The 26777-nt window shown below is 43.3% G+C and overlaps 1 protein-coding gene across 5 annotated transcripts in view; it reads left to right on the plus strand.

Moving 5' to 3' along the window:
* The window catches only part of TAF1 (TATA-box binding protein associated factor 1), a 114181-nt gene that overhangs the window by 42888 nt on the left and 44516 nt on the right, over window positions 1–26777 (plus strand). For all 5 annotated transcript variants that reach the window (XR_010590459.1, XM_065557403.1, XM_005286057.4 and 2 more), the window contains 9 exons: window positions 6451–6592; window positions 13478–13608; window positions 14954–15034; window positions 16294–16443; window positions 16613–16732; window positions 16912–17087; window positions 18111–18352; window positions 21772–21985; window positions 24526–24691. Coding sequence is in view for 4 of the 5 variants with exons in the window: in XM_065557403.1 (XP_065413475.1) it covers window positions 6451–6592; window positions 13478–13608; window positions 14954–15034; window positions 16294–16443; window positions 16613–16732; window positions 16912–17087; window positions 18111–18352; window positions 21772–21985; window positions 24526–24691 (1422 nt within the window). In the remaining variant the exon portion in view is untranslated. The remainder of the gene's footprint in view (window positions 1–6450; window positions 6593–13477; window positions 13609–14953; window positions 15035–16293; window positions 16444–16612; window positions 16733–16911; window positions 17088–18110; window positions 18353–21771; window positions 21986–24525; window positions 24692–26777) is intronic.

Below are 26777 nucleotides of genomic sequence, written 5' to 3' on the forward strand. Positions count from 1 at the left end.
ACAAAACTGCCGGCACTGACAGTCCTACCAGCGCCAATGTCCATTACAGCACTGAGCAAATCCTCCACTTCATTTGTTGGCTGCTCAGGAGAATGCACCTCTCCCTCGGCACCGATACACACACCAGTGCCGATGATGCTTCCCCCTCCTCCCCAAGAGTTTAGCTCCCCTAAGGAACTACTTGTCTCTGATGTGCCTGAGTCACCACTACTCAGACTTGGAGCTGGAGTGGAGCCAGAGCACAGCTCCAAAGCCCTGGATACCATTGTCCATTCCATTGCAACTGCTGTAGTCATGAGACGTATGTCATGGCTCCACCTCTCTGGCCTTCCTAAGGAGGTACAAACCACCGTTGAAAACCTACCCTTTGAGGGCCCCAAATTATTTGCTTAAGAATTCTCGAGCAACTCTCCGCTCTCTCGGCATTTACAAACTGGCGCTGAAGAGACGCCTGGGGAAATACCAACGTCCTCCGTGATCCCAACCACCACAATACACTCCCCAGCAGCAATACGAAACTCAACGCCGTGGACAGAAGCCCCCTACCAAACACAGGCATATGACTCCTCAGGGGGATATCTCTCACTCACCATCAACCAAACAATAATTTTGAAGGTATGATTGAGGCCCAGTTTGGCGACTGCTTAGTCCCCTTCTTTCAATCATGGTGGCTGATTACTTCGGACAAGCGGGTTTTAGAGATCAGGAAAGGGATGAAGTATCCTTCCCTGATATCTGTCCCACCCCGCCACTCTCTCTCCCCATTCTTTTTCAGGGACCCTTCTCATGAACCCATCCTATGAGAAGAAATAAATAGTCTTCTGCAATTGGTAGCCAGAGAACCTGTCCCATCCAAGCACAGAGGGAAGGGTTTTTACTTCCATTATTTTCTGGTCCAAAAGAAATCCGGCGCGTGGAGACCAGTCTTGGACCTTCAAAACCTAACCAAGTTTGTTCAACTGCAATGCTTCAAGAGAGTTCCCCTCTCTACCGTTAGCTCAGCACTGGAATGGTTCTTGGCCTTTGACCTTAAAGATGCGTATTTTCGTATCACAATACATCCTGCGCACAGATGGTTTCTCCGGTTCTTTTTGGGGAGCAATCACTATCAGTACAAGATACTACCCTTCAGACTGTCGACAACCCCTCACATGTTCTCCAAAACCCTTGAGGTAGTCGTTGCATAACTACCCAAAGAGGATGTCATCATCTTTCCATACTTGGATGATTGTTTCCTCAAGGCCCCATCTGAAACTGATGTCTTTTGCGTTGTCTGAATGACAGTGGACCTTTTCTCGAGCCTTGGCCTTCGCATAAACTTGGAGAAATCTACACTGACACCAGTGCAACACCTGGAGTTTATCAGGGCACAATTGGATGCCATACAAGCCAAAGTCGTCCTCCCAGCTCACAGATTTTTGACTGTAGTCAATCTTCTATCCACAGTCAGAACCTGCACCCAAATCTCAGCCTGGACACATGGCAGTGGCCACGTTTGTGGTAAAGTATGCACAGTTCCACATGAGATGTCTTCAGGTATGGCTACGTACTCAGATACAGCCTGCACAAACTCCTATCCAGGCCTATGATGGTCAAGGACTAACTACTCTGGTTGAGACAGCCCCAGAACATCTGTCAGGGTTCCTTACCTTCAACCAGCGCTGTCCATGATTCGAACAACCAATGCCTCCTTAATCGGTTGGGGAGTGTGCCTTCACTCTGATACAGTGCAGGGCAGATGGTCCTTAACCGAATTCATTCTGTACATCAACCTAGAGCTACAAGCGGTCCGTAATACCTGACAACACTTTCTCCCACTGATGGCACATTGCACCATCAGAGTCACGATGAACAATATCGCTTGCATGTCCTACATCAACAGGCAGGACAGAATGAGGTCTCACTCTTTATGCTTGGAGGCATTGAAATTATGGAACTGGTGTATCCAACATGGCATCACCATCTCAGCTACATACCTCCTTGAACACCAGAACACCTCTGTGGACTCATTGAGCAGGAGATTCTTCCATGATCATGAGTGGGAACTAGATATGCAAGCCCTTATTACATCTTCAACTGCTGGGAATTCCCCACCATAGACACCTTTGACACACTGGAGAATGCCTGCTGCCCTCAATTCTGCTCAAGAGCGGGACTGGGATGCGTATCACTGGGAGACTCATTTCTCCTCACATGGGATGCGCCACTTCTCTATGCCTTTCCTCCCTTCCCCCTTCTGTTCCGAGTACTTCACAAGATACAAGGGGACTGAGCCTGTGTCATCCTCGTAGCTCCAACATGTCCATGACAGATTTGAGAGTGGTAGCCGTGTTAGTCTGGATCAGCAAAAAGAACGAGGAGTCCTTGTGGCACCTTAGAGACTAACAAATTTATTTGAGCATAAGCTTTCATGGGCTAAAATGCATTTTATATATCCGTCCACTCACGGTGTGAGATGGGGGAGTTGCACATGTGCGGTCCAACGGGCACTATTGATGAAGATCTTCAATCCCAGATGCAGGGGATGCTGCTGCACCTACAGTGGAGCACCCATAGGGACACGCATCTCGAAGAACCTCAGTTAAAGCACAGGGTGAATAACCTTCTCTTCTTACAATCTATCCTTATAGGTCATGTTTTCTAAACTTCTTATTATTTTTGTTCTCCTCTGGACTCTCTCCAGTTTGTTTGCAACTTTCTTGAAGAGCGGTGCCCAAACCTGGACAACAGTACTCCATCTGAGGCCTCACCAGTGCTGAGTAGCGCAGAACAGTTACTTCCTGTGTCTTGCATTCAACACTCCTGTTCTGTCCCAGAATGATATTTGCCTCTTTTGCAACTGTTGCTGCATTACATTGTTGACTCATTCAATTTGTGAACCCCTGTAACCTCCAGATCCTTTTCTTCAGTACTACTGCCTACCCAGTTATTCCCCATTTTGCATTTGTGCATTTGATTTTTTTTCCCAAAGTGTAACGCTTTGCACTTGTCTTGATGGAATTTTGTCTTACTGATTTCAGACTAATTCATTAGGACTGATGATATCGTATGCATCCCAGTTTATATAAGATAATGTTGGGCTATGCCACTTTACAAATATTTTGCCAACAGTTCTGCATTTAGGGTGATTGTTTAGGACACCTGTTAATTCAGGCTCTAGCCAACAACCCACTTCTCCAAGTGGCTTTCCATGAGCATCTTTCAATATACCTTTTGGCCAGTTTTGCATGACTCTCTATTTTTTTGAGTTGCACTTTCTCCTTCAGCATTCTTATCTGTTTGCAGAAATGTTCATTTTGAAGTTCATAATAAAATTAGGATAGTCTTCACATAAAGTCTCTTCAGATTCTTTGATGCTGTACTCTTTTAGTAACTCACTTTGTCTTATTTGCCTGGTTCAACAACAATAAGCTGTGTAACAGTTAATGAAACGAGACAAAACAGCTGTCTGTATCTTATCAGTACCTGGTTGTTCTGTGATAAAGTTGGTAGGATCATTTCATATCTTAATTTGACTGTGAAACTGCCAATCCATCAATTAGGCCTCTTTGTCACTTGGCCCTTATAAAATTTTGGTTGGATTCACTTTAGGTTTTTAGTTCACATTACTCTCTGAGTGTACAAGTTGACCATGTCCCTTTTAGTATAAAACAGATACCTTTGTTATATTTTTATGGATTACATTTCTGTTTAAAATAGACAGCATGATTCAAAATACTTCTAATACTTACGAGTTTCCCTTGGCAACAAAAGTTTCTTAAATTGCAGGAGTGTATTGCATAATATTTTAGATAGCTTTTAATTTTGTATGTAACTAACAGCTTTTTGGTCTCTTTGCCAGCTAATAGAATTATAAACACAATATCAGACACAATCTGCTAGTATCCATATTTATTATGAACTACTCAGTATACTAATAGAAAGAAATAAAAAGAAAAGCTAAAGATGTTACTTCATCACAACACAGCAGTTTGTAGTTAAATTATCTAGCTTGCTATTGTTGTTATCCAATCTAAAATTCCTCTCTGAAACACAGAAACAACTTCTGCTATTCAACATGATAGGAGTACAAAGGCCTGGTATATCAGGGATTTGGACCTGTAATCACAAATATGTATACTGTTAATTGAAAACTAATGTATGTTAAAAGACCGTTAAGGTTGCACTCAAGCACTCAAAAGTTCAGAAATAGCAGAATTAAGGTTGCCCATGCAACCTGGATTTGGCCCCCTTGTGCATATGGATTATGGTACAGTCTTTAATTGATTACATACTTCCCCCCCCACACAATCCCTGTCTTATTCAGTGCACAGGGTGGACAATGCTTATTGAATGAGCAGGTATTCAGTAGTTTGTTTTAGCCTCATTGTTTAGTGTGTGGCCCCAGGCCTTATTTACTTCACACTAATCAAGCTCTGCACTGAAGACAGAATTATTCATTTCCTCCTGGGCCTTTCTATGGTGCTTATCATTATAGTATCTAAATGCTTCATAAACATTAATGAATTTATTTTCACAACGCCTCTGTGAAGTGATGGGGTGGTATTATTCCCATTTTATAGATGGAGCACCAAGAAGAAAATAAAAAGTTTCCACCAATTTTGGGTGACCAATTTGAGATGATTAGGACTTGATTTTTCATAGAACTTAACATTATATATCCCTTTATATGTTCAAAGTACAGGTTTGGCTACTTCAGTGCCAGTTGAGGGGCAGAGCACTTCTGCAAATCAGGCCCCAGATGTTTCAAGTTGGGCACAAAAAAATGAGAAACACACAATTAATGACCACTGATGACAAGTTTTGGTTCAAATGGCTTGCCTCGCATCTTATAGAAACTCTGTGACAGAGGCAGGGATGGAATCCAATTCTCTAGGACAGGCTCAAATGCCTTAACCAGGAGACGTATTTTCTCTTCCTGTGATTCCCCTGCCTCATTTACTACACACCTTCCAACTTCTGCAACAGATGAGGTAGTGATCCTATAGACAGCCTCCTTCAGCACCACATAGTGCCGCCACCCCCTCCCCCCCCGCGCGCCCGGTGTCCCGATATTATCTTCATCTCATCTGGTCACCCATGGATATAATGGTATGTGATCATGTAATTAAAGACTATCATAATGCATATGCACAAGGGGGCCAAATTAAGGTAGTACAGGCAGCCTTAATTCTGGCACTTCTGAGCTTTTGAGTATTTGACTTTGCAATCTTAATGTTCTTTTAACACATTTTTTGTTTGTGTAATTTTCTAAGTTTTAAAAAAGCAAACTGAAAAAAATCCATCATATGGAATCCTTGGATTCCGACATGGGTAATCAGCAGTGTTGGAACCTTTTGATCCACAGAACAGACCTTTGCTACTTGAGCTAATAAAGTAACTGATTGCAGTAGGAGGTTGTATGTGATCCAGCCACTAGAGGCGGATGAGACACATACTTTACCAGTAGGTTTCACAGATATTTGCTGACAGCAGAGGAATGGTGAAACTCAAGAATCTTGGTTCCATTCCTAGTTCTGAAGGGTGAGAGTTCCCACAGACACTTCTTGCTCTTTCCCCTTCAGCCTGTCTCCTTGAGTCTCCCCCTCTTGGCTTTCTGTCAGAGTTTGTCTTTCTCCTCTTCCCCCTTTCTCTCCGTGCCCTTTTGAGGATCCTTGTTCCAGTCTCCTTGTTCAGCCATTCCCAGTTTTTTCTCTCTTCCCTCTGCAGGCTCTTTATCCAAATCTTACTTTTGTACCCCCTTCTGGGTTGTCTTTGCATTTCAGCCAGGTTGCTAAGTGACAGCAGGGGGAATATTGAGAGCAGAAGGCTCTCTGAGCTCTCAGTTTCTGTGGCAAGTGCCACAGAAGCTGGGAAGAGCAGGTGCAGGGAAGGTCCTGCTTAGTTCCTGCCACACCATGCTGGAGCATACTTAATGCAGCCCAAATCTTTGGAGAATTTAGCTGCCAAATTTGCAAGTCTGTATGGAGCATGCATGAACTGAGATTTTTTCAAAGGGTTTTAGAACTCTCCTCCCCCTCCCAAATTTGCATGTTTATTCACAGGACCAAGAAAAGGCATATTCCTCACACCAGGGTGACCTCCTCCTGTCAAATTTCAAGTCCCTGGTTCCAAAGTATAGAGACTAGAGATTCTAATAGGTCATAAGAATTTTTTTTTAACTTGGGCAAAACATATTTTTCACTAATCTTGTTCTTGGAAATGGCTGAACTGTTTTGGTTGATACTTTCCAAAAAAAATTCAGCTGTAGGCAGATACCTGGCATGGACAATTTAAGCCTAAATCATTAGTTTGATAAAGTTATAAGCAACGGAAAGTGGCTCTTCTGATGGGAAATGTTGGTCGTTTTTAAGTATAGGCAGCACTGTTAGCCCTGCCTATACTAAATTCCATCTTCAGTGAGTGCTCAGCACACAAAGCATACAGCAATTTTCTTGGCTTGCTTTCTAGGTCTTCATTTATCGCTTGTTCTGGAAGAGCAGAGACCGGCCCCGGAGAATTCGCATGGAGGATATCAAAAAGGCATTTCCTTCACACTCAGAGAGCAGCATTCGAAAGCGGCTAAAGCTATGTGCTGACTTTAAACGCACAGGTAATCCAGAGTCTTCCATGTAGCTCATTAATCACTCAAGAAGATCAGCTTTTTAGTCTGCCATCCTCTTACCACCTTCAGGAAACATCTGAAAGCCAACCTCTTCCCAAAAGGCCACATCCACCTCTTGTTTATGTACTCTAGCTTGTTTGAATGTGAACAAGTGATGTCCGGCCTCTTCAGCCTGAGACCTCAACGTATTATTTAAAAAAGGGTCAAGGGGCCACAGTAGTGCTTCAGCTATTTCTCCAGGCTCAGCAGAGCCAGTTCTGCTCCAAACTTGTGTCTTTGCCTTCCACAGATTGGCAGGAAAAGAGGCAGTGGAGCAGCTAGTTACTCTCCTCCTGCCACTGCAATGCAGCAAGAGGCCTACAGGGGAGCTGCTGAGTAGCTGGGAAGGGACAGCAGCTGCTCTGATGCAAATCATGTGTACTCTGCAGTTGAGGTGGCACGTCTTTCCTCCTCCCTGTAGTGATGGGTGTTATTTGAATGCATTGGTTTAAAAATCCTAAAGGCCTGGTTCAGCAAACACCTTTTCAATTTACAAATACAAATTTTCTTCTTAACACAGTTGATCTCGAGGGCCAAAAGTGGCCACTGCTGTTGTAAACCCTTTGGAGTAGGGATTTATCAGGTTGGCACTGAACTTTCTATACTAACTTGCACACAATCCCCTCATTTTCCTGCTGGCACTGAGAGAAATTCTTACTCTGTGTGGCAGTGCACATTGTGTCTTACAAAGACAAACTGAATTCTTGCCTCTGCCCTAAGAGTTTGACAGTCTGATTCAAGCAAATACCATACACAGAATGCCAGAAACACAAAGGCTAGGACTACACTACCCGCCTGAATCGGCGGGTAGAAATCGACCTCTCGGGGATCGATTTATCGCGTCCCATTGGGACGCGACAATTGATCCCCGAATCGACGGTCTTACTCCACCAGCGCAGGTGGGAGTAAGCGCCGTCGACAGGAAGCCGCAGAGGTCGATTTTGCCGCCGTCCCTAGAGCGGGGTAAGTCGGCTGCGATATGTCGAATTCAGCTACGCTATTCACGTAGCTGAATTTGCGTATCTTAAATCGACCCCCCACTGTAGTGTAGATGTAGCCAAAGAGGCAAGAAGGAAGTAGTGTAGAGCTCTGTATTGGATGGTTCCAAGAAAAGTGGATTTATAGGGATGTTGGGGAATGAGAAGAGGAATAAATGCCTGGGACCAGGGTGGATTAGATTTAAATCATGATTTAAATAATAATTTAAATCACTAGTCAGGAAGACTCGATTTAATCATGGATTTGTAAATAAAAGTGCATTCTTTTTGGTTGTTATAACCTTAATACATATTCTTTACAACTCAGAGATAGATGTAGGTTTCATTTTTAGAAGGTACACACTATACATTTTTAAAGTGATTTATTTTGAAAACTTTTCAGAATAGTTTTACAGCTATATCAGAACATTGATTGTTTGGTTATTTCATTTACCAAAGGTAATTGAAGCAGATATTTATGAAGTCATTGGGAGGTGAACTATCTCCAATTCAACAGGTTAATCATTAATATTTGGAGAATTTTCTTGCCAGGCTGTATTAGGAGGAGAACATCACCAGACAGACATTTAAATTGTTTTATTTAACTAAAACAACAACGTTATGTATTCTGGATTTTTTTCTTCAACAGCAAACATATAATATTTTAACAAAAGAAGCATATGAATTTTTGAATTTAGTTAAACATTCAAGTTTTTTTAAAATCAGGTTTGTTTTTGTTAAAATTGTTAACTAAAATAGTTAAATGAAATATATTTAAAAAAAAATTAAATCGACTATGTCAGCCAGATCAACATGAAAAACTTAAAATATTGGCTTCTGCAGCTAACTCAGTCATTGTCTTCACCTTCATTTTCCTGTTTGTTCATAATCTGGAAAAGAAAAACAAGCTTTCCTGCTTTTTCAGATCCCAAACGATTTCTCAATTTGAAATGAATTAGTCCAAAGGAAGAAAATATTTTTTCTACACCAGCAGAAGAAGCTACTGCTGTTAAGTCAGATTATCACTTCAACAGTCTCTGAATCCAAGTGCTTAAGTGATTTCCACCAGTTCGCTGGTATGACTTCCTTTAAAGCATCATCAGCAAACATGTATTTCTTGAATGGTTCACCCTTAGCTCTGAAGTTTATTATAATTGGCATTTTGGAGGGATGATTGTTGGATGTCCATGTCATAGCCACCAACTCTTCTTCAGCAGTTAAGGTTTGACCCTGGTGCTGAGTATTGAGAATATTTGCAAGAAAATGAGCTGGAGATAGTGCTTGTCCCATTCGGTTTTTTTAATGCTTGTAATTTAACTCTGACATTGCATATTTCTCTTTTTAAGATCTCACTCAGTTCCTTCCAAATTTCAACAGTGTCAGCAATAAAACAGCTATTTCCCTGCATTTTGTTTAAGGCTACAGAAATAGGCTTCAGGGTACTCAGCATGTGTTCAACATTTCTCTTAAGCCCAATGTTGAGAACTTTGGCTGTGACAGTGCCATCTATTTTTTCACGATTTTGTTCACAAACTGTCATCAGATTAGGCCAGTTCTTGATATAGTACTCAAAACAGTCCACTACTGAGTTCCGTCGCACGTCTTGTGGCATAGTTAGCTTGGTTCCTCCCACTTTTTTCAGAGCGGCTGCTGCAAAGTGGTTGTTACGGAAGTATTTTGCGATTTCATTAGCCTTTATTTCTGGAACACTGAAATCTTTGGCTAGGAGGTGCATCAAATGAGCACTGCAACCGTATGTTATTAGCTTGGGACTCTCTTCACTCTCTTCTAAATAATTTCTTCTTATCTTGGATACAATTGCAGCATTGTCTGTGACCAAGCTGCGTACTAGACATTTGAATTTTTTTTCACCGTTTGTTATAGCTTTTACTTTTACTTCTTGTAAGTATTCTGCTGTGTGGGCATTATCCTGATGTATCAATTGTTTCTGTAAGGAAGACATTCCCTTCTTCTGTTGTCACACAAGCACATACAACAGGATCATTGTGGACATTGCTCCACCCATCAAGACTCAGGTTAACAATTTCACCCTCTAGACCTTTTGCACATTGCTCAATTTCTCTTTCTTACACTTTATCCAGCAATTTGTCTGGGACATCTGCTCTGTTGGGTGGACTGTAGCCTGGTCTTAATGACTGAACCATGTTAATGAAGTGTGAGTTCTCAATCATACGGAAAGGAGAGTTTGTTGCATAAACAAACCAGGCAATTTTTTCATCAATTACTTTTTGTAATCTGCTGGTTCCTATCACAATCTTATCTGTTGTTTCTGGATGATGGAGATTTTTTTTCTTTTTACTACAGATGATATAGTGTGGCTATGTGACATACATGATGTGACTGAAACACTATCATTGGCAGATAACTCTGAAAGTATAGAAAATGATGGTGATCTTGAAGGTGGATAGTCTTCAGAATCCTGTATGTTGAGGATGGATTCTCCTAAATAAAATAAGTCAATGCAGTTATTTAATTATTATTACCATTCTGCTCATTTAGTGTTACTCATTGCATTCATTGACATTCAGTACTACTTTAAAGGTGAAATTGTAAAAGGAAGATCTACCTATTTCAGCTATTTATTTTTTATCACAACTGCATCTAAAATGATAGTACCATAGAGTAACAACTATATTTTTTGCTTAAATATGAGAATTCAAGAATAGTCCAGAGGGAAGACAGACAGGCCTTAAGAAAGAAGTATGAAATAAAAAAGTTTACCAACCTGAAGATCCTGCATGTTCAGACGTGTTCCTTTCATCATCTTCAACGCAACTTCCTCCTGAGAAGGAACACTTCTCATGGCGTTGTTTCATTCGGACAACCGGGCCTTGCATTTCTTTTTTGCACTGTTTGCATTTTGCATGCATGCCTGTCTTACCCACAGGTAGAGGAACTTCATTAAAATATTCCCAAACTGGGTCTCTTTTACGGCCTGCTGCCATTATAGGTTTTTCCTGTTAGTGAGAGAATGGTATGGAAGATCTCAAATCAATGAAGGCTACACTCAGAAAGACCTCAAGACTTCTGGAATGTGCTGCTCAAACAATTTCACTTTTGTTTCTACTGCCTGTCCCTCCCTTCTCACATTTATCTCCAGACTTCTTCTCCTTGTCCAGATCTATTCCGCCCCCAACTATCTTCTATTCATTGAACTTTCTGAAACTTTGCACTTTTAGAGAGAGGTAAGGGATTGACTCTGTGTACACAAATTTGCAGAAGGACAGTAGGGTTGAGGTCTGTTATTTCTCACCTCTATATATTAACTAATTAATTTAATTAATTTATTTAAAAACATTTTTGCTGTTAACAGGTGTGTTATCTCTGGAGACACAAATCTGTAGTTTGAGAATTGCAATACTAAGCATCTCTGATAGTACTCAGTCTAGAAGATACTGAGTCCCATTGGATAGATAGAAAGATTAACCTAAATAATCTATACAGAAGCCCCTGGAACCCTATAAAATTGGGTCCCTAATCCATGAACTATTGGAACTCATTTACAAAACTTTTTTTAAACATTACATGAATATATTGTCTCATACGATAGAATTAGAATTTATAATCTCTACTTCATGATAAGATATCTTTGAGATATATATATATATATAATGATCTTAATGAAAACTGTCTTTAGATAGATTTTTTTCCTCAAAAAGCATTTTATCAAAAAAATCAGATTTTTTTATTTAAATTAAAACAAACAAACATTCATTTTTATCCACCCTGATTGGGACATACTTGGTGCGCTGATGTTTTAAAAGCTTTTGAAACTTAAGTGTTAAGAGGCAGGGGAAGAGGTGGCACTGCGGTCTCTTAGCTGCAAGACATTGACCATGATAAACGTAATTGAAGCAAAAATTCTGTCTAACCCTAATTTGTTTTTAATATCGGGGATTTGTTTAATTTGTTCCCATTACTGGATGTTATACTAGAATCATTGAGATTTGGAATGTAGCTGAGAGGATGTAGCCCTCAGGTTCTGGGACCTCTGTCTGTGGCACAGTATACATCTTATTGCCACTCACCTTCCACGGGCCAAGAACGCTTTGGCAGATTGCCTCAGCAGGACCTTCTCGTCTCACCATGAGCGGTCCCTCCATCCGGAGGTGGCCAGCTCCATCTTCTACAAGTGAGGAACTCCCTAGGTGGACCAGTTTGCAGACCAGGAAATGCCACGTCTTTTGCTCAATAAGGGGCATGGATAGGGGATCCCTGTCTAACGCTTTTCTATTCCCATGGTCGGGGGCTCTGATGTACGCCTTTCCTCTGATGCTGTTGTTCCCAAGGGTCCTCATGAAGATCAAGCAGGACAGAGTGAAGGTGATCCTCATAGCACTGGCTTGCCTGTGCCAGCACTGGTACAGCGTGCTGCTGGACTTTTCGGTGGCAATTCTGTTCCAGCTGCCACTCAGGCTGGACTTGCTGTCCCAAAACCAGTCTTCTGCATCCAAATCTGGTGGCGCGGCACCTGATGACTTGGCTGCCGCGTGGTTGAATGAGCAAGAGCAGCAGTGCTTGGCCGATGTCCAGCAGATTCTGTTGGGAAGTAGAAAGCCCTCTATCAGAGCAATCTACCTGGCCAAATGGAAGCGGTTCACCTGTTGGACCTCGGATAAAGGCATCCAGCCTGAGTGAGCCTCATTGTAGCTGATTTTAGACTACCTTCTGCATCTCAAGCTCCAGGGCTGGTCTCTTTCATCAATCAAGATCAATTTGGCGGCCATCTTGGCCTTCCATCTGCCACTCAGTGGCAGACTGGTTTTCGCCCAGGACCCGGTGAGAAGGGTAGGTGAACTTGGGGCCGTGATGGCGGATCCTCCTTTCACTATTTCCCATAAGGATAAAGTCCCCCTGTGCCTACATACCAATTTTCTGCCAAAGGTCATATCCAGTTTCATCTCAACCAATCCATCCACTTACCTGCTTTCTTCCTAAAGCCTCATGCTTTAGAAGAGGAATGTCGACTTCACTCCCTCGTCTGCTGGGCCTTGTCCTTCTATCTACAGAGGATGAGACTGATCAAGAAATCCCCTAGATTTGTTTATTACAATAGTTGAAAGAGTCAAGGGACAGGCGATTTCCACACAGAGACTCTCCAAGTGGATTTTGGGGTACATTACACTGTGCTATCAGTTATCTGGACTGCCTCCATCCCTTAGGGTCAGGGCCCATTCCACAAGAGCCCAGGCATCAACCATAGCCACCCTCCAAGATGTGCTGCTTCAGGACATATGCAGAGCAGCCATGTGAAGTTCAGTACATACCTTTGCTACACATTACGCCTTGGTACAGGACTCTGCGATGGATGCCTCATTCGGAACCGCTATCCTCTGCTCAACTATTCCATCCTCATTCTTGCACCCTTTTCCGACGTAGGTACTGCTTGTTAATCACCCTCAGTGGAATACAGTAGGGACCATTGCTTGAAGGAGAAGAAAAAGAGAAGTTGTTGTTGTTACTTGTTTGTAGCTGGAGTTTCTTTGAGAAGTGTGGTCCCTATCTGTACTCCACTGAGTGTTTATGCAAGCGCATCATGTGTCCAAAATTGGAGATTTTGAAAGTAGTAGTGTCCATTGGTCCACACGTGCTCCCTTGGCTTGTCTCATGGTTTCGTCCGAGATGATAAAGGGTAGGGCAGACTGACCGCATCTCCAGTTCCTTCTCCACCGTGAATACAAGAGATCCAAAGCAGAGGGGAAGGAGGGCGCATAGTTAAATACAGATAGGGACCTCACATCTTAAAGAACCTCTAGTTACATGTAAGTATCCTCTCCTTTTTTGAGGGATGGTCCCTGTTACAAGTAAGTAACCTCCTCATTTCTGCATTTTTCAGGGATGGACTCAAATTGGTGGGTATTAAAGTCAGACTTCAGATTACCAACAGAAGAGGAAATAAGAGCGATGGTGTCCCCAGAGCAGTGCTGCGCCTATTATAGCATGATTGCAGCTGAACAGCGGCTAAAGGTAAATGTCTCTTGCAGGCTAACTGATATATACTGATATATTACAGGTAACTCTTTCTTTGTGAAAACAACAAGGAGTCTGGTGGCACCTTAAAGACTAACAGATTTACTTAGGCATAAGCTTTCGTGGGTAAAAAAACTTACTACTTCAGATGCATAGAGTGAAAGTTACAGATGCAGGCATTATATAGTGACACATGAAGAGAAGGGAGTAACTCACAAGTGGAGAACCAGTGTTGACAGGGCCAATTCGATCAGGGTGGATGTAGTTCACTCCCAATAATAGATGAGGAGGTGTCAATTCCAGGAGAGGCATAGCTGCTTTTGTAATGAGCCAGCCACTCCCAGTCCCCATTCAAGCCCAAATTAATGGTTAAATTTGCAAATGAATTTTAGTTCTGCAGTTTCTCTTTGAAGTCTGTTTCTGAAGTTTTTTTGTTCAAGAATAGTTACTTTTTAATCTGTTATAGAATGTCCAGGGAGATTGAAGTGTTCTCCTACTGGCTTTTGTATGTTACCATTCCTGATGTCCGATTTGTGTCCATTTATTCTTTTACGTAGGGACTGTCCGGTTTGGCCGATGTACATGGCAGAGGGTCATTGCTGGCACATGATGGCATATATAACACTAGTAGACGTGCTGGTGAATGAGCCCCTGATGGTGTGGCTGATATGGTTGGGTCCTCTGATGGTGTCGCTAGAGTAGATATGGGGACAGAGTAGGCAACGAGGTTTGCTACAGGGATTGGTTCCTGGCTTGGTGTTTCTGTGGTGTGGTGTGTAGTTGCTGGTGAGTATTTGCTTCAGGTTGAGGGGTTGTCTGTAAGTGAGGACTGGCCTGCCTCCCAAGGTCTGTGAGAGTGAGGGATCGTTTTCCAGGATAGGTTGTAGATCATTGATAATACGCTGGAGAGGTTTTAGCTGGGAGCTGTACGTGATGGCCAGTGGTGGTCTGTCATTTTCCTTGTTGGGCTTGTACACGCACCCCTCCAGCACCCCCCTCAAATACCCATCCCCTTCTTCAGCTCCCCTCCTCTGACTCCCCACCTGCTTCTCTCTCCCCACCACACACACACACACACACACACACACACACACACACACACCCCGGCAGTATCCTCTTTTAGGGAACCTGAAATATGGTAATCCTAGTCCAAATGCTGATGCATGTTTCAGCTTTGTTAATCTCCTGGTGGCTCTCTCCCCACAGTGTGTTCTGTATACTACACTTGGTCTGTTCTCTGTTGGAGACTGTCAGTCTCATAGTACTCTGTTTTTTCCTTTTCTCATGGGTCCTTTTTATAATTTGGGAGTTTGATTTTTTTTTTCCTTCTGTTTTTCTACAGGATGCAGGTTATGGGGAAAAATCGTTCTTTGCCCCAGAGGAAGAGAATGAAGAGGACTTCCAGATGAAGATTGATGATGAGGTACTGTCATGGCAGAGCAGGGAAAGGGTTAGACATATGATGGCCTGTAAACTAGTCTGGTAGCAAATAAATAAATAAAATGTTTTTTTCAAATGGAGAACACATTTTCTTTTGGGTGTGGATTGTATAATCACGATTTCCACTCCTCTCCCCCCCCCCCCCCCTTTTTCTGAGGAATCCACTCCTTGCTGCAAAATGGACTCAGTGCAAGGGCTTGTCTGTACAAATAGTTAGTTGTGGCAAACTGGGATACAAGCCTATCCCCCACTAGCCTATTATGTGCTAAGTGTCCTGGGGCTGACGGTAAAATCTATGCCAAAACTACAGCTAATATAACAGCAAAGCATGGCCTGAACACATTACAGTAGTGCTCTGAATTTCACTGACTAGTTGTAATAGCTAGGACTGTATTATCTGAGACTGTATTATCCACCCAGCTCCCACCAAAGCAACTGTGCTCACTCTACAGTGATGCTGCTGGTAGAGACGCCTGAGAGTCTGACCATAGGCCTAGGGGGAAGAGCCTTGTCAGCATCTCTTCATTGACGAATCCATAGTGGGGAGTTGAGTTGGGAGTTAGAAAGACAAGAAGAAAAGCACCATGAAAAGAAGTGGAAGAGAACCTGGAGAATGGCGAAATGGAGACTAGACCACTCTGTGGACTTTGTCATTGCTCCCTTTAATTGTTATTTAGTGTTTAGTTACCAAGATGATGGAAGTCTTAGAAATATCCAAGATAAAGAGGGAGTCTAAGTAGTGAGTGGACTGTGGTGATCCGTGTCCCATTCTCGAAGGAGATTACTGCAGACCCTAAGCGGTTCAATTTGACAGACTATAAACTTAGATCTAATAAAAATATAGTAATGCCATCTGATGGTACAGCAGGGGTCCATGAGGCATCAGCTAGTGCTAGCATGAGCAGAGGTGCCTGGGAGAGGAGAGAGCTAAGGTGACAGCACAGGTCAGGAGGGCTCAGCACATCAGGGAATGCAGATGTCTATATTTATTTCACTGTATTTTTAAAGCTGTTTGAACATAAAAGTTTCCTCTGAATGAGGACAGTTCATGTGTGTGTTTATGGTTTACTCAGTTTATGTCCATTAAAAACTCTGGGCTGTCAGTAAATTAAACTTGAGAACATTAGTAAAAACTGTTTAATTTGCTTGAAATTTTGGTGGGGCCAAAAACAGAATGGGTGGAAATCTCTCCCTGGTGAGAGTGACAGAAGTGTGATGGCCTATTCCTCTCCTTTATGGCAGGTGCGCACAGCTCCTTGGAATACCACACGAGCCTTCATTGCTGCTATGAAGGGGAAGTGTCTTCTGGAAGTGACTGGTGTGGCAGATCCTACAGGTTGTGGTGAAGGATTCTCTTATGTGAAGATCCCAAACAAACCAACCCAGCAGAAGGTAGATATGTTCCCAAGGCTGGCGTGGGGCAAGAGGGATAAGTCTGAAGAAGTGGAATAAAGATAGGGTGGGAGGGGCGGCTTGAGAGGATGTCAGACAGAGGGAATGAGAATACAGAAAAGGTTAATGTGTGTGATGACATTCAGAAGCTATGTCTTTCTCTGAACAGGATGACAAGGAGCCACAGCCAGTGAAGAAGACCGTGACAGGGACGGATGCTGATCTCCGGCGTCTGTCTCTCAAAAATGCCAAACAGCTTCTACGTAAATTTGGTGTTCCTGAAGAAGAGGTGAGCTTGATACAGGAGCTGCACAGTATGGAGCCCTGTCCATGGGAAACTTTGTTAGATGGATCCAGAGTGGCGTATGGAGAGGGCTCACTTTTAACTCTAGCCTTTCTGACTACGGATCCTCCTCCCTGAACTATCTGTCTCCTGAAGCCTTTTCTAGTGTGTGTCTTGTTTCTCAGATTAAGAAGCTTTCCCGTTGGGAAGTGATTGATGTGGTGCGCACAATGTCCACAGAGCAGGCTCGCTCAGGGGAGGGGCCTATGAGTAAATTTGCACGTGGGTCTCGGTTCTCAGTGGCAGAACATCAGGAGAGATATAAAGAGGAGTGTCAGCGCATCTTCGACTTGCAGAATAAGTAAGTTCTTATCAGGTATTTACAGCTTCCTGTCCGTTCCCCAGACAGGAGCCTAGAGTCTTTTGCTTTGCTTATGGGCCTTATGGACTTTGAATGCCTGTGAGCTGCAGAGCATAGTGGGGATTCATGTTGATTTGTCCAGCTGAGCCACATTAATAGAGCACTGAGGATGAGGGCTTTGTGGGAATGTTTATAGAAAATATCGGGATGGTTTTGGTGTTCTCTTGTTTGCAGACCTTTTGGGAAAGATCCAGAATGGAAGTCTGGCACCATACCCTGGCAGGTGTGGCATGATATTCCCCAGAGCTCTGTTTCTACGGTCACAGTTTGCTAGCTTCTTACCCCTGTCTGTTGGGTAGCAACTACTGGCTCCACACCCTTTTATGTGTTACTATAGCTCGTAACATTGACATCTCCATTCCAAGGCTATATCTGCATTTAAAACACTACAGCAGCACGGCTGCAGCAGCACTTCAGTGTAGACACATACCGCAGCAACAGGAGGGGTTCTCCCTTTGCTGTAGGTAATCCACCTCTCTAAGAGGCGGTAGCTATAGAAGACCTCTTCCATCAACCTAGCTCTAACAACACCTGGGGGTTAGGTCGGCTTAACTGCGTCTCTTGGGGGTGTGGATTTTTTATAGCCCTGAGAAATGTAGTTATGCCGATTGTAACTTTTCAGTGTAGACCAGCCCCAGGTTCTTTAACCAAAATGTTGGTCTGAGAGCCAGCAGGGTAGGCAGATGAGTGGACTATCACTATGGAGAGAAGGACAATTGAATGCGAGGAGGGGCATTGAGTTTGGGATCCTTTTGGGAGCAGAAGCTGCAGGATGGCTGAAGCAGGAGAGTTGATTAACAGTTTGAGGGGTATATGTACATTCCAGGCTACTGTTTGGGAGGGCTGGTTTCATACCTACTGCTGTCACTTTTGTCCTTTCATTTATGCATGGAGGGTGGTGGTAGATGGCGATGCACTTGTGGTTTGTAAGATAACTGACTTTGAAGCTGTCTCCTGTTTCAGAGTTTTAGAATCAACTGAGATCTTATCAACAGACACAGACAGCAGCTCAGCTGAGGACAGTGACTTCGAGGAGATGGGAAAGAATATTGAGAATATGTTACAGAACAAGAAAACCAGCTCACAGCTGTCTCGGGAAAGAGAAGAACAGGAGCGGAAGGAGCTGCAGAGGATGCTTCTGGGAGAAGACAGTGGCAATGACAAGGAAAGGAGCAAAAAGGACAGGAGAGACAAAAAAGGATTGTGTGAGTGATTGCAATAAGTGTGGTGCTGGGGGCAGGCGATGTGGTGATGGTGTGGAAAACAATCTTGGAGTACCTAGGAATTACTTTATTCGACCAGACCAGTGCTTTGTGTAGCTCAGTGTCCTGTCTGAACTGTTGCTTCAGAGAAAGGTGCATAATCCTCATAATTATGCATTGATGTGTGTAATAGGTCTGTGCCGGGGCTCGACCCTTCCGGGCAGGAGGGGAGCCACACCGACTCACTATTGTGGGGACAAGCAGTCCGTTAGTCCCGAAGCTCCGGCCCTCTGGTACCGGGGCGGAGCAAAGCCAACAGCTAACTCAGGGCTCCGGCCCTCAGGGAGGGGCTGAGCGGACAATCGGGAGTCCGGGGCTCAGGCCCTCTGGTGCAGGGGCTGAGCAGTCGAGCAGCTGGGGAGCCCAGGCCCTGGATCAGGGCGGGGCAAAACACAGTTAAAGCTCAGGCCCTTGTTGCAGGGGCTGAGCGGGCGAAACAGTTTAGGAGCCCAGGCCCTGGATCAGGGCGGGGCAAGCACAGTTAAAGCTCAGGCCCTTGGTTCCAGGGGCTGAGCGAGCAAACAGTTCAGGAGCCCAGGCCCTGGATCAGGGCGGGGCAAACACAGTTAGAGCTCAGGCCCTTAATTGCAGGGGCTGAGCGAATAAGCAGGTGAGGCACGCTTAGGCTCCTGTAGGCGGGCGTTGGGTGAGGGGGAAGCCTGCCACCCATGAGCGGGGTAGCAGGGGGGGGGAACGCAGGCCCACCCACTCCACTGCGTTCCAGCCCGGGGCCCTAGCAGCGGGTACTGCCGCCGCAGGTCAGTGGGGTATCCAGACCGCAACACACTGACATTGGCTCACACTCGGTTGCAGCCGGACCGGGGTCGGCTACCCCCGGGCTACTTCCATGATCCCCCTCAGAGCCTACCTCATTCGTCGCACCGGGCTCGGGCCAGTCCATCTGCATGGGCTCCTCTCGGCCAGGGCTTGGTGGCAGGTCCAGTAGCTCTGCCGGGAAGTCAGGCCAACGGCACTCAGGCAGCTCCTCTGGGTAGCAGCAGGGGCGGAGGGGTTCGGGTGCAGTCTCGCCCTCAGGGTTAGTGGGGTGGGGCTCCCAGGGATGCTCCCAGCGACGGGCTCGGACGGGCTCCGGCAGCTCCTCCTCGTAGCGTGCCCGGGGTAGTTCAGGCCAGTTAGGGCCCAGGCCTCGGAGGTCTCTTGGTCGGGAGCTCCCGGCCGCACGTCTGCTCCCTGTGGTGGCTGGGCGCGGACTGAGCTCTGACGGCCGGCCTTTATACTTCCTGTCCTGCCCCTTGACTTCCGGGGGGCGGGGACAGGCGGCGGTGGTTCCACCCACTCTGGTGCCTGCGCCGCGGGCTCCCTCTTCTGGGCAGGAGGGGAGCCACACCGACTCACTACAATGTGCTTATTCAAAAGAGGTGGAGGGTGGTATTGTCTTCCTACCCCCAAGCACATAGATGGATTAGCTTAAGGCGTGAAGATTAATATCTATTGTGTTCCCTTTGCCTGCTGATTTTATAGTTCTGTTATAAAGCTATCAAATTTGGGCTGATTTGTTTAGGATGTCAAGTGCTGCATTCTGCTCAGAATTCCTTTACTCTTGAGAGAGGTTTGCAGACTTTTTTCTACCGCAGTGGTTTTCAACCTATCGGCCGTGGACCTCTAGGTCTAAGACCCACAGACTATGTCTAAGATTTCCAGAAGGGTCCACACCTCTATTTGAAAATTTTTAGGGATCAGCAAATGAAAAAAGGTTGAAAACCACTGCTCTAGGGCTTTATTTACTTTATAATTAGTACGATGTTATTTTAACAATGTGTGACACCCTCATCTGGTTACACCACAGTTGTATATGTGCAACAGATTTTCACAACACATTCTAGGCGTTAGTCGTGTTTGTGTGTCCAAATCTACCACACTGTGTTGTAGCAATTTATTCTGGAAAAACTTGGGCAGCTATCCTGTAGTGCCTCAGCAGAGAAGAGTGTAATTTGGAGTACATCTACACCTTGGGCTTGTCTACACTATAGTATTGTGATATGTCCTTACCATGCCGGTAAAACATCTCACCTCCACAAAAACAACTTCCAGCAATGCCCAGTTGCTCAGACCATCATTGTTGTTACATCTTATTCTGATCAAAATTGATCACTATTGAATCGGTAGTGGATTGATCTGTAATGTGGTATTGCCACTGCAGGCAGGAAACTCAGACTAGAAAAAAGTTCTTTGACAGAGGGGACATTTAACCACGAGGACATTACCAACTTTTCCTTTGGCTGACAGAAGGTCTCAATCAGGCTGGATGTCAGAAGTGTCTTGGATTTCTACTTGCACAGAACCGAGCCTTCAGAAAGTCACATGGGTTATGTGTTTATATATGCCATTTGTAAAGAAGATAACAGAGCCTCTAAGGCAACAGTGTTTAAAAAGGTAGTAGCAGCAATCAGGGCAGGCAGAACTCCACATGGGATCAGGAAACACTCAACTAGGGCAATGGCAACTCGGAGCCTGAGAGAAATGAAAAAAGGGAGGGCTATTGAGTTAGCCATTCCTACAAGACCTGATGGAAACAGCTCTGCTGGGAAATTCTGTAAAGAGATTTGTAACCACATCTCCTTTCAGAGTGGAGAGAATTCACAAGGACAGCTTAACTAAAGCCATTGACTATAAACAAAAGCCAGCCCCAACAGATAATGAAGGAAAGGGGCCTCTGGACTGTTGGGGTCTGTTTTGTAAAGTCAAAATTTGCAGGCTAGAACAAAACAGTGTTTTACAGGAGAACTTGTTCCAGAACTCTGCATGCAGGAGGATGTGTGGGCATGGCTAACCCAGTTGTTTTCCTTTCTTTCAGGGTTATGGATTGCATGTTATGAGATGTGCTTTTAAGGATCAAGTACTCATATTGTTTATTCTTCCCTTTCAGTAATTGATAGCATTACTGCTGAATCTTGGGTTCCTCTGTCTGATCTTTCTTCCTTCTGTCCAGGGCAGATACATAGTGCAGATATCTAGGCTGAAATTGCAATGAAAGAAATGACAGAAGCTACATGTGTATGACCTAGATATTTATATAACACTTGAGTGCCATGGTTTAACTTTTCCCAGTTAATATGTGAAATCCTTGTTGACGCTGATACTGCGTTGATGAGCACCAATAAAAGAACCTGCCTAGATAAATCTAACTTCTTATCTTATCTTTCTGCTCATACCATGGTATCTGCATGCCTTACATCTGCATCCTAGATTCTAGAGATGGTATTTTAGATTCTCAAGCAAACAGGTTTGTCCCTGTCCCTGTTCTCTGGTATTGGTGTCTCATGATCTCTCAGGACAAAGGGAATGTAAAATTTCTAGAGCATGAACTGTTTTGGAAACCATTAAAATAATCTCTTTTGTAGCATCAGCTTCAGGCATCTCAGCAGGCTCTCACAAAGATGATGACACTGCTTCTGTAACCAGTCTCAATTCCTCTGCCACTGGCCGTCGCCTCAAAATCTATCGCACGTTTCGAGACGAGGATGGGAAAGAGTATGTGCGGTGTGAGACAGTTCGTAAGCCCTCTGTCATTGATGCCTACAGCCGAATACGGACCACCAAAGATGAAGAGTTCATGTAAGGCCTTAGAAGACTTTTCATTTCCTTCTGGCATCAGTTATGTAGAGTGTCGGCATATCAGTTCCTGGCTGTGGGGAATTACTGCTGAAAAATACTGAATCCAGTATAACTGAACTGAGAATGCACTCTTTTGGCCGCAGGTGGGATGGCTCTTATGCCTGCTGCATGGCAGGAAGAGGTATGTTCCTCATGGCCTGTGGAGCAATCTCTGGCTTTGTCCAGTACCTAATACTCGAGAGAGGTGAAAATCTTCAATAATGCAATTGTCCAAGTGCAAATTATTTCCCTCAAAATGTGTTGTCTTTTAATGTGGTTGAATTTCCTCAGCAGAGCTGATATCTGGGATTATTGTAGGTGAAGACAGCAGCCACGCTTATAGTTAAGGTTGCTTAACTCTTTCCAATGTAAGACCTTGTTTTCAATCGCTTTATAACTCTGCCAAACTCGAATCATTTGGGCTGAAAATTTTCATTCAGTCTCTGGCTGAATTTTTTGGAAAGTTTAAACAAAGATGGTTCAGCCACTTCAGCAAATGGAAATGTTTTGCCAGTGTAAATTATTATAACCATTTATTTGAGAAGCTCTAGCACCTTTATACTTTGGTGCATGAACTTGAATGTTGGCAAGGGGTTGCCCTCAGGTTATCGGGCTGCCTTTTTTGTTGTCTCTGTGAAATACCAGCGAAATTCCAGCTGCATTGTAAGCCTCTGAAAATGCTATTTGCATATGTTCAGAGGTTTGTCAGAGGCTGATAAATAAATTCTCCAAAAAATCTATTTACACTTAGCCTGTGCTAGTCCAGTGCCATAGGGATTGGGTAGGATTTCCCCTACAGTAGCTCATTTTAGCTGCAGAGGGGGTAGGAGCAACAGGGATAGGCAGAAAGAGTCTGAAACAGCTAGAGAACACCCCTCACCAGAACCTGGAACAGAACGCAAAATTTCGGAGTCCCTATGTTTCTCTGCTGACTAGCAAAAAGCTATAAAAGCCACTGGCAAAGTTTGTCTCTCCCCGTCTAGTGACTGGTCCACATGGAGGATAATAGCTTATTGCTGCTACTAGTTACTCTTTTAGCTCAAGTGACAGAGGACTGTGCTGTAGATGTAAAGTTTTCAGCCCTGCTAAGACTTATGTGGGGATCATTATGGAACCTTAAACTGACTGCCTTGTATATATCCTTTATGATGATCTTTAGTTACGTGATCACATACTATTTTGTGCACAGGATGGACTGTACTAAGGGCATGAATCAGGGTTATGTAGTAAATGAGACCATTGTCCATAGGATCCTTACCTCACTTAAAGCAGAAATTGAGAAGTGTACAGTGAATGAGGCGGGATTGCAGGAAGAAAAAGAATGGTCTTGTGGTTAAGGCAGGGGAATACCACCATGGAGAATTGGATTCTATCCCTACCTCTGCCACAAACTTTTCACAGTGTGGCCACTGTGTATCTCATTTTATGTGTGCCTAACTTGAGACACGGGGGGCCTCATTTGCAAAAATTCTGTGTGCTCAGTTGCAACAAAACTTGATGTGCTTTGAACATATACATTTTAAATACTCTGGAAAATTGGGCACTAAGCATTTCAAATTGGGCACCCTGAATTAGTGGACACTTCTGACAGTTTTGACCTTAATCTTTTTGTGCCTCAGTTTCCAATCTGGAAAATAGGGATAATCTCCTCCTCTCAGCTCAGAAGGGGGTTATGAAAATAAGTTCATTAATGTTTATGAAGCACTTGAAAATTTACAATGATGAACACGATAGAAAAATCCATGAGGAAATTAATAATTCTGTACTCAGTGTAGGGTTTGGATGGTGTGTGGCAAATGAGGTCTGAGGTCATTGCACGATAAGGATAATGAAACATATTTAATAGCTACCCATTCTGAGAGCACCCTTTATCTTGTGCACTGAATGAGGCAGGGGCCTGTGGAAAAAATAGCTTGTGATCATGTAATTAAAGGCTGTATCATAATGCATCTGCATAAAAAGGCTGAATTAAGGTTTCACGGGCAATCTGAATGCTCGATTTTGTAATCCTAATATTCTTTTAACATAGGAATTTAAAAAATATTTCGTACCTTCTAGTTTAGTAAATCTACAGTGTATCTAAAAAATAGACTGAGTTGTCCAGATAGTCTGTGACCAGTGCCATGTGGGTCAACCAGTCAAAATCTCAAGTGTCTCCTTCACTCCAGGACTGGTTATGCCTGGGAGTGTTGCTGACGTGCTCACAATTGCTTCGTTGGGAAAGGGATCTTGTTCTACTGCCCATCCACCCTCTGCATGCTGACTTGTGTAGGGATCACTGCTCCCATCAGTGAAACTAGATAAATCCTGTTCATGGGAGGAAGTGTTTAAACAAAAATACTAGTGCTTTTCATGAAGGTTTGGGGATAAGGCTCTGCTGTTCCACCACTCTTGCTCCTCTGGGAGGAATCCTACTGTGGGTGTTCAAGTTCCAGGAAAACTGGGCTGGCAGAAGGATGCTTGGCCACTTGTAGACCTAGATTAAAACCTTTGTGTTCCAGACGAAAATTTGCCCTCTTTGATGAGCAGCACCGGGAGGAGATGCGGAAGGAGCGGCGCAGGATCCAGGAGCAGCTAAGGCGGCTCAAACGGAACCAGGAAAAAGAAAAACTCAAGGGCCCACCAGAGAAAAAACCCAAGAAAATGAAGGAGCGGCCAGATCTGAAGGTAACTAAGCATCAAGTAAAACAAAGCAATCCAAGGGAGAAAAGGCAATGGAATACAGTGTCCTAGCAAACCTTCTCATTTGGATAGAAGAAAGAGGAGAAAACTATGGGATACGTTATGACAACATAGGTGCTGTTTCCAGGGTCTTAATATCAAGTATAAGTCACACACTCCATGCTTAGTTTTGCTCTATAACATGGTCCAGAATATCCCAGGTCCAGTACTTCCAGATAAGTGCTAATGACTCTTATCATGACATGAGCAATTTTTGGCTGTCAAGCGATTAAAAAAATTAATCGCGATTAATTGCACGATTAATCGTGCTGTTAAACAATAATAGAATACCATTTTAAATATTTTTGGATGTTTTCTACATTTTAAAATATATTGATTTCAATTACAACACAGAATACAAAGTGTACAGTGCTCACTTTATATTTATATTTGATTACAAATATTTGCACTGTAAAAAACAAAAGAAATAGTATTTTTCAGTTCACCTAATACAAGTACAGTAGTGCAGTCTCTTTATCATGAAAGTTTAACTTAAAAATGTAGATTTTTGTTGTTGTTACATAACTGCACTCAAAAATAAAACAATGTAAAACTTTAGAGCCTACAAGTCTACTCAGCCCTACTTCAGCCAATCGCTCAGAAAAATAAGTTTGGTTACAATTTGCAGGAGATAATGTTGCCTGCTTCTTGTTTACAATGTCACCTGAAAGTGAGAAGAGGCATTTGCATGGCACTGTTGTAGCTGGTGTTGCAAGATATTTACATGCCAGATGCGCTAAAGATTCATATGTCCTTTCATGCTTCAACCATCATTCCAGGGCACATGCGTCCATTCTGATTACATGTTCTGCTTGATAACGATCCAAAGCAGAGTGGACTGACGCATGTTCATTTTCATCATCTGAATCAGATGCCACCAGCAAAACATTGATTTTCTTTTTCGGTGGTTCGGGTTCTGTACATCTGAGTGTTGCTATTTTAAGACTTCTGAAAGCATGCTCCACACCTTGTCCCTCTCAGATTTTGGATGGCACTTCAGATTCCTAAAGCTTGGGTTGAGTGCTGTAGCTATTTTTAGAGATCTCATATTGGTACCTTCTTTGCGTTTTATCAAATCTGTGGTGAGTGTTCTTAAAACAAACAAGATGTGCTGGGTCATCATCCGAGACTGCTGTAACATGAAATATATGGCAGAATTTGGGTAAAACAGAACAAAACAGAACTCCCCAAGGAGTTCAGTCATAAATTTAATTATCACATTTTTTTTTTTTTTTAACGAGCATCATCAGCATGGAAGCATGTCCTCTGGACTGGTGGCCAAAGCATGAAGGGACATATGAATGTTTAGCATATATGGCATGTAACTACCTTGCAAAGCCAGCTACAAAAGTGCCATGCAGATGCTTGTTCTCACTTTTTGGTGATGTAAATAAGAAGCAGGCAGCATTATCTCCCATAAATGTAAACAAACTTGTTTGTCTTAGCAATTGGCTAAACAAGAAGTAGGACTGAGTGGACTTGTGGGCGCTAAAGTTTTACATTGTTTTGTTTTTGAGTGCAGTTATGTAACAAAAAAAATCTACATTTGTAAATTACACTTTAACGATAGAGATTGCACTACAGTACTTGTCTGAGGTGAATTGAAAAATACGATTTCTTTTGTTTATCGTTTTTACAGTGCAAATATTAGTAATAAAAAATAATATAAAGTGAGCACTGTAACTTTATTCTGTGTTGTAATAGAAATCAATATATTTGAAAACGTGAAAAAAATCCAGAAATATTTAATAAATGTCAATTGGTATTCTATTGTTTAACAGTATGATTAATCATGATTAATTTTTTGAGTTAATCTCATGAGTTAACTGTGATTAATCAACAGCACTAATTATTTCCTTTATATGTTATGTGGAGCTAGAACATCAGGCCAGTAAGAAGCTGCTATCTTACTGGTAAATCGGTAATTATCTTACCTCTAAATCAAATGGTGGATTCTCTGTCTTTGACTTCAAATTAAGACTAGATGCCTTTCTGGAACTGATACTTTAACCAAGCACAAATTATACAGGGC

Source organism: Chrysemys picta, chromosome 9 (genome assembly GCF_011386835.1).
Source record: "Chrysemys picta bellii isolate R12L10 chromosome 9, ASM1138683v2, whole genome shotgun sequence".
NCBI lineage: Eukaryota > Metazoa > Chordata > Testudines > Emydidae > Chrysemys > Chrysemys picta.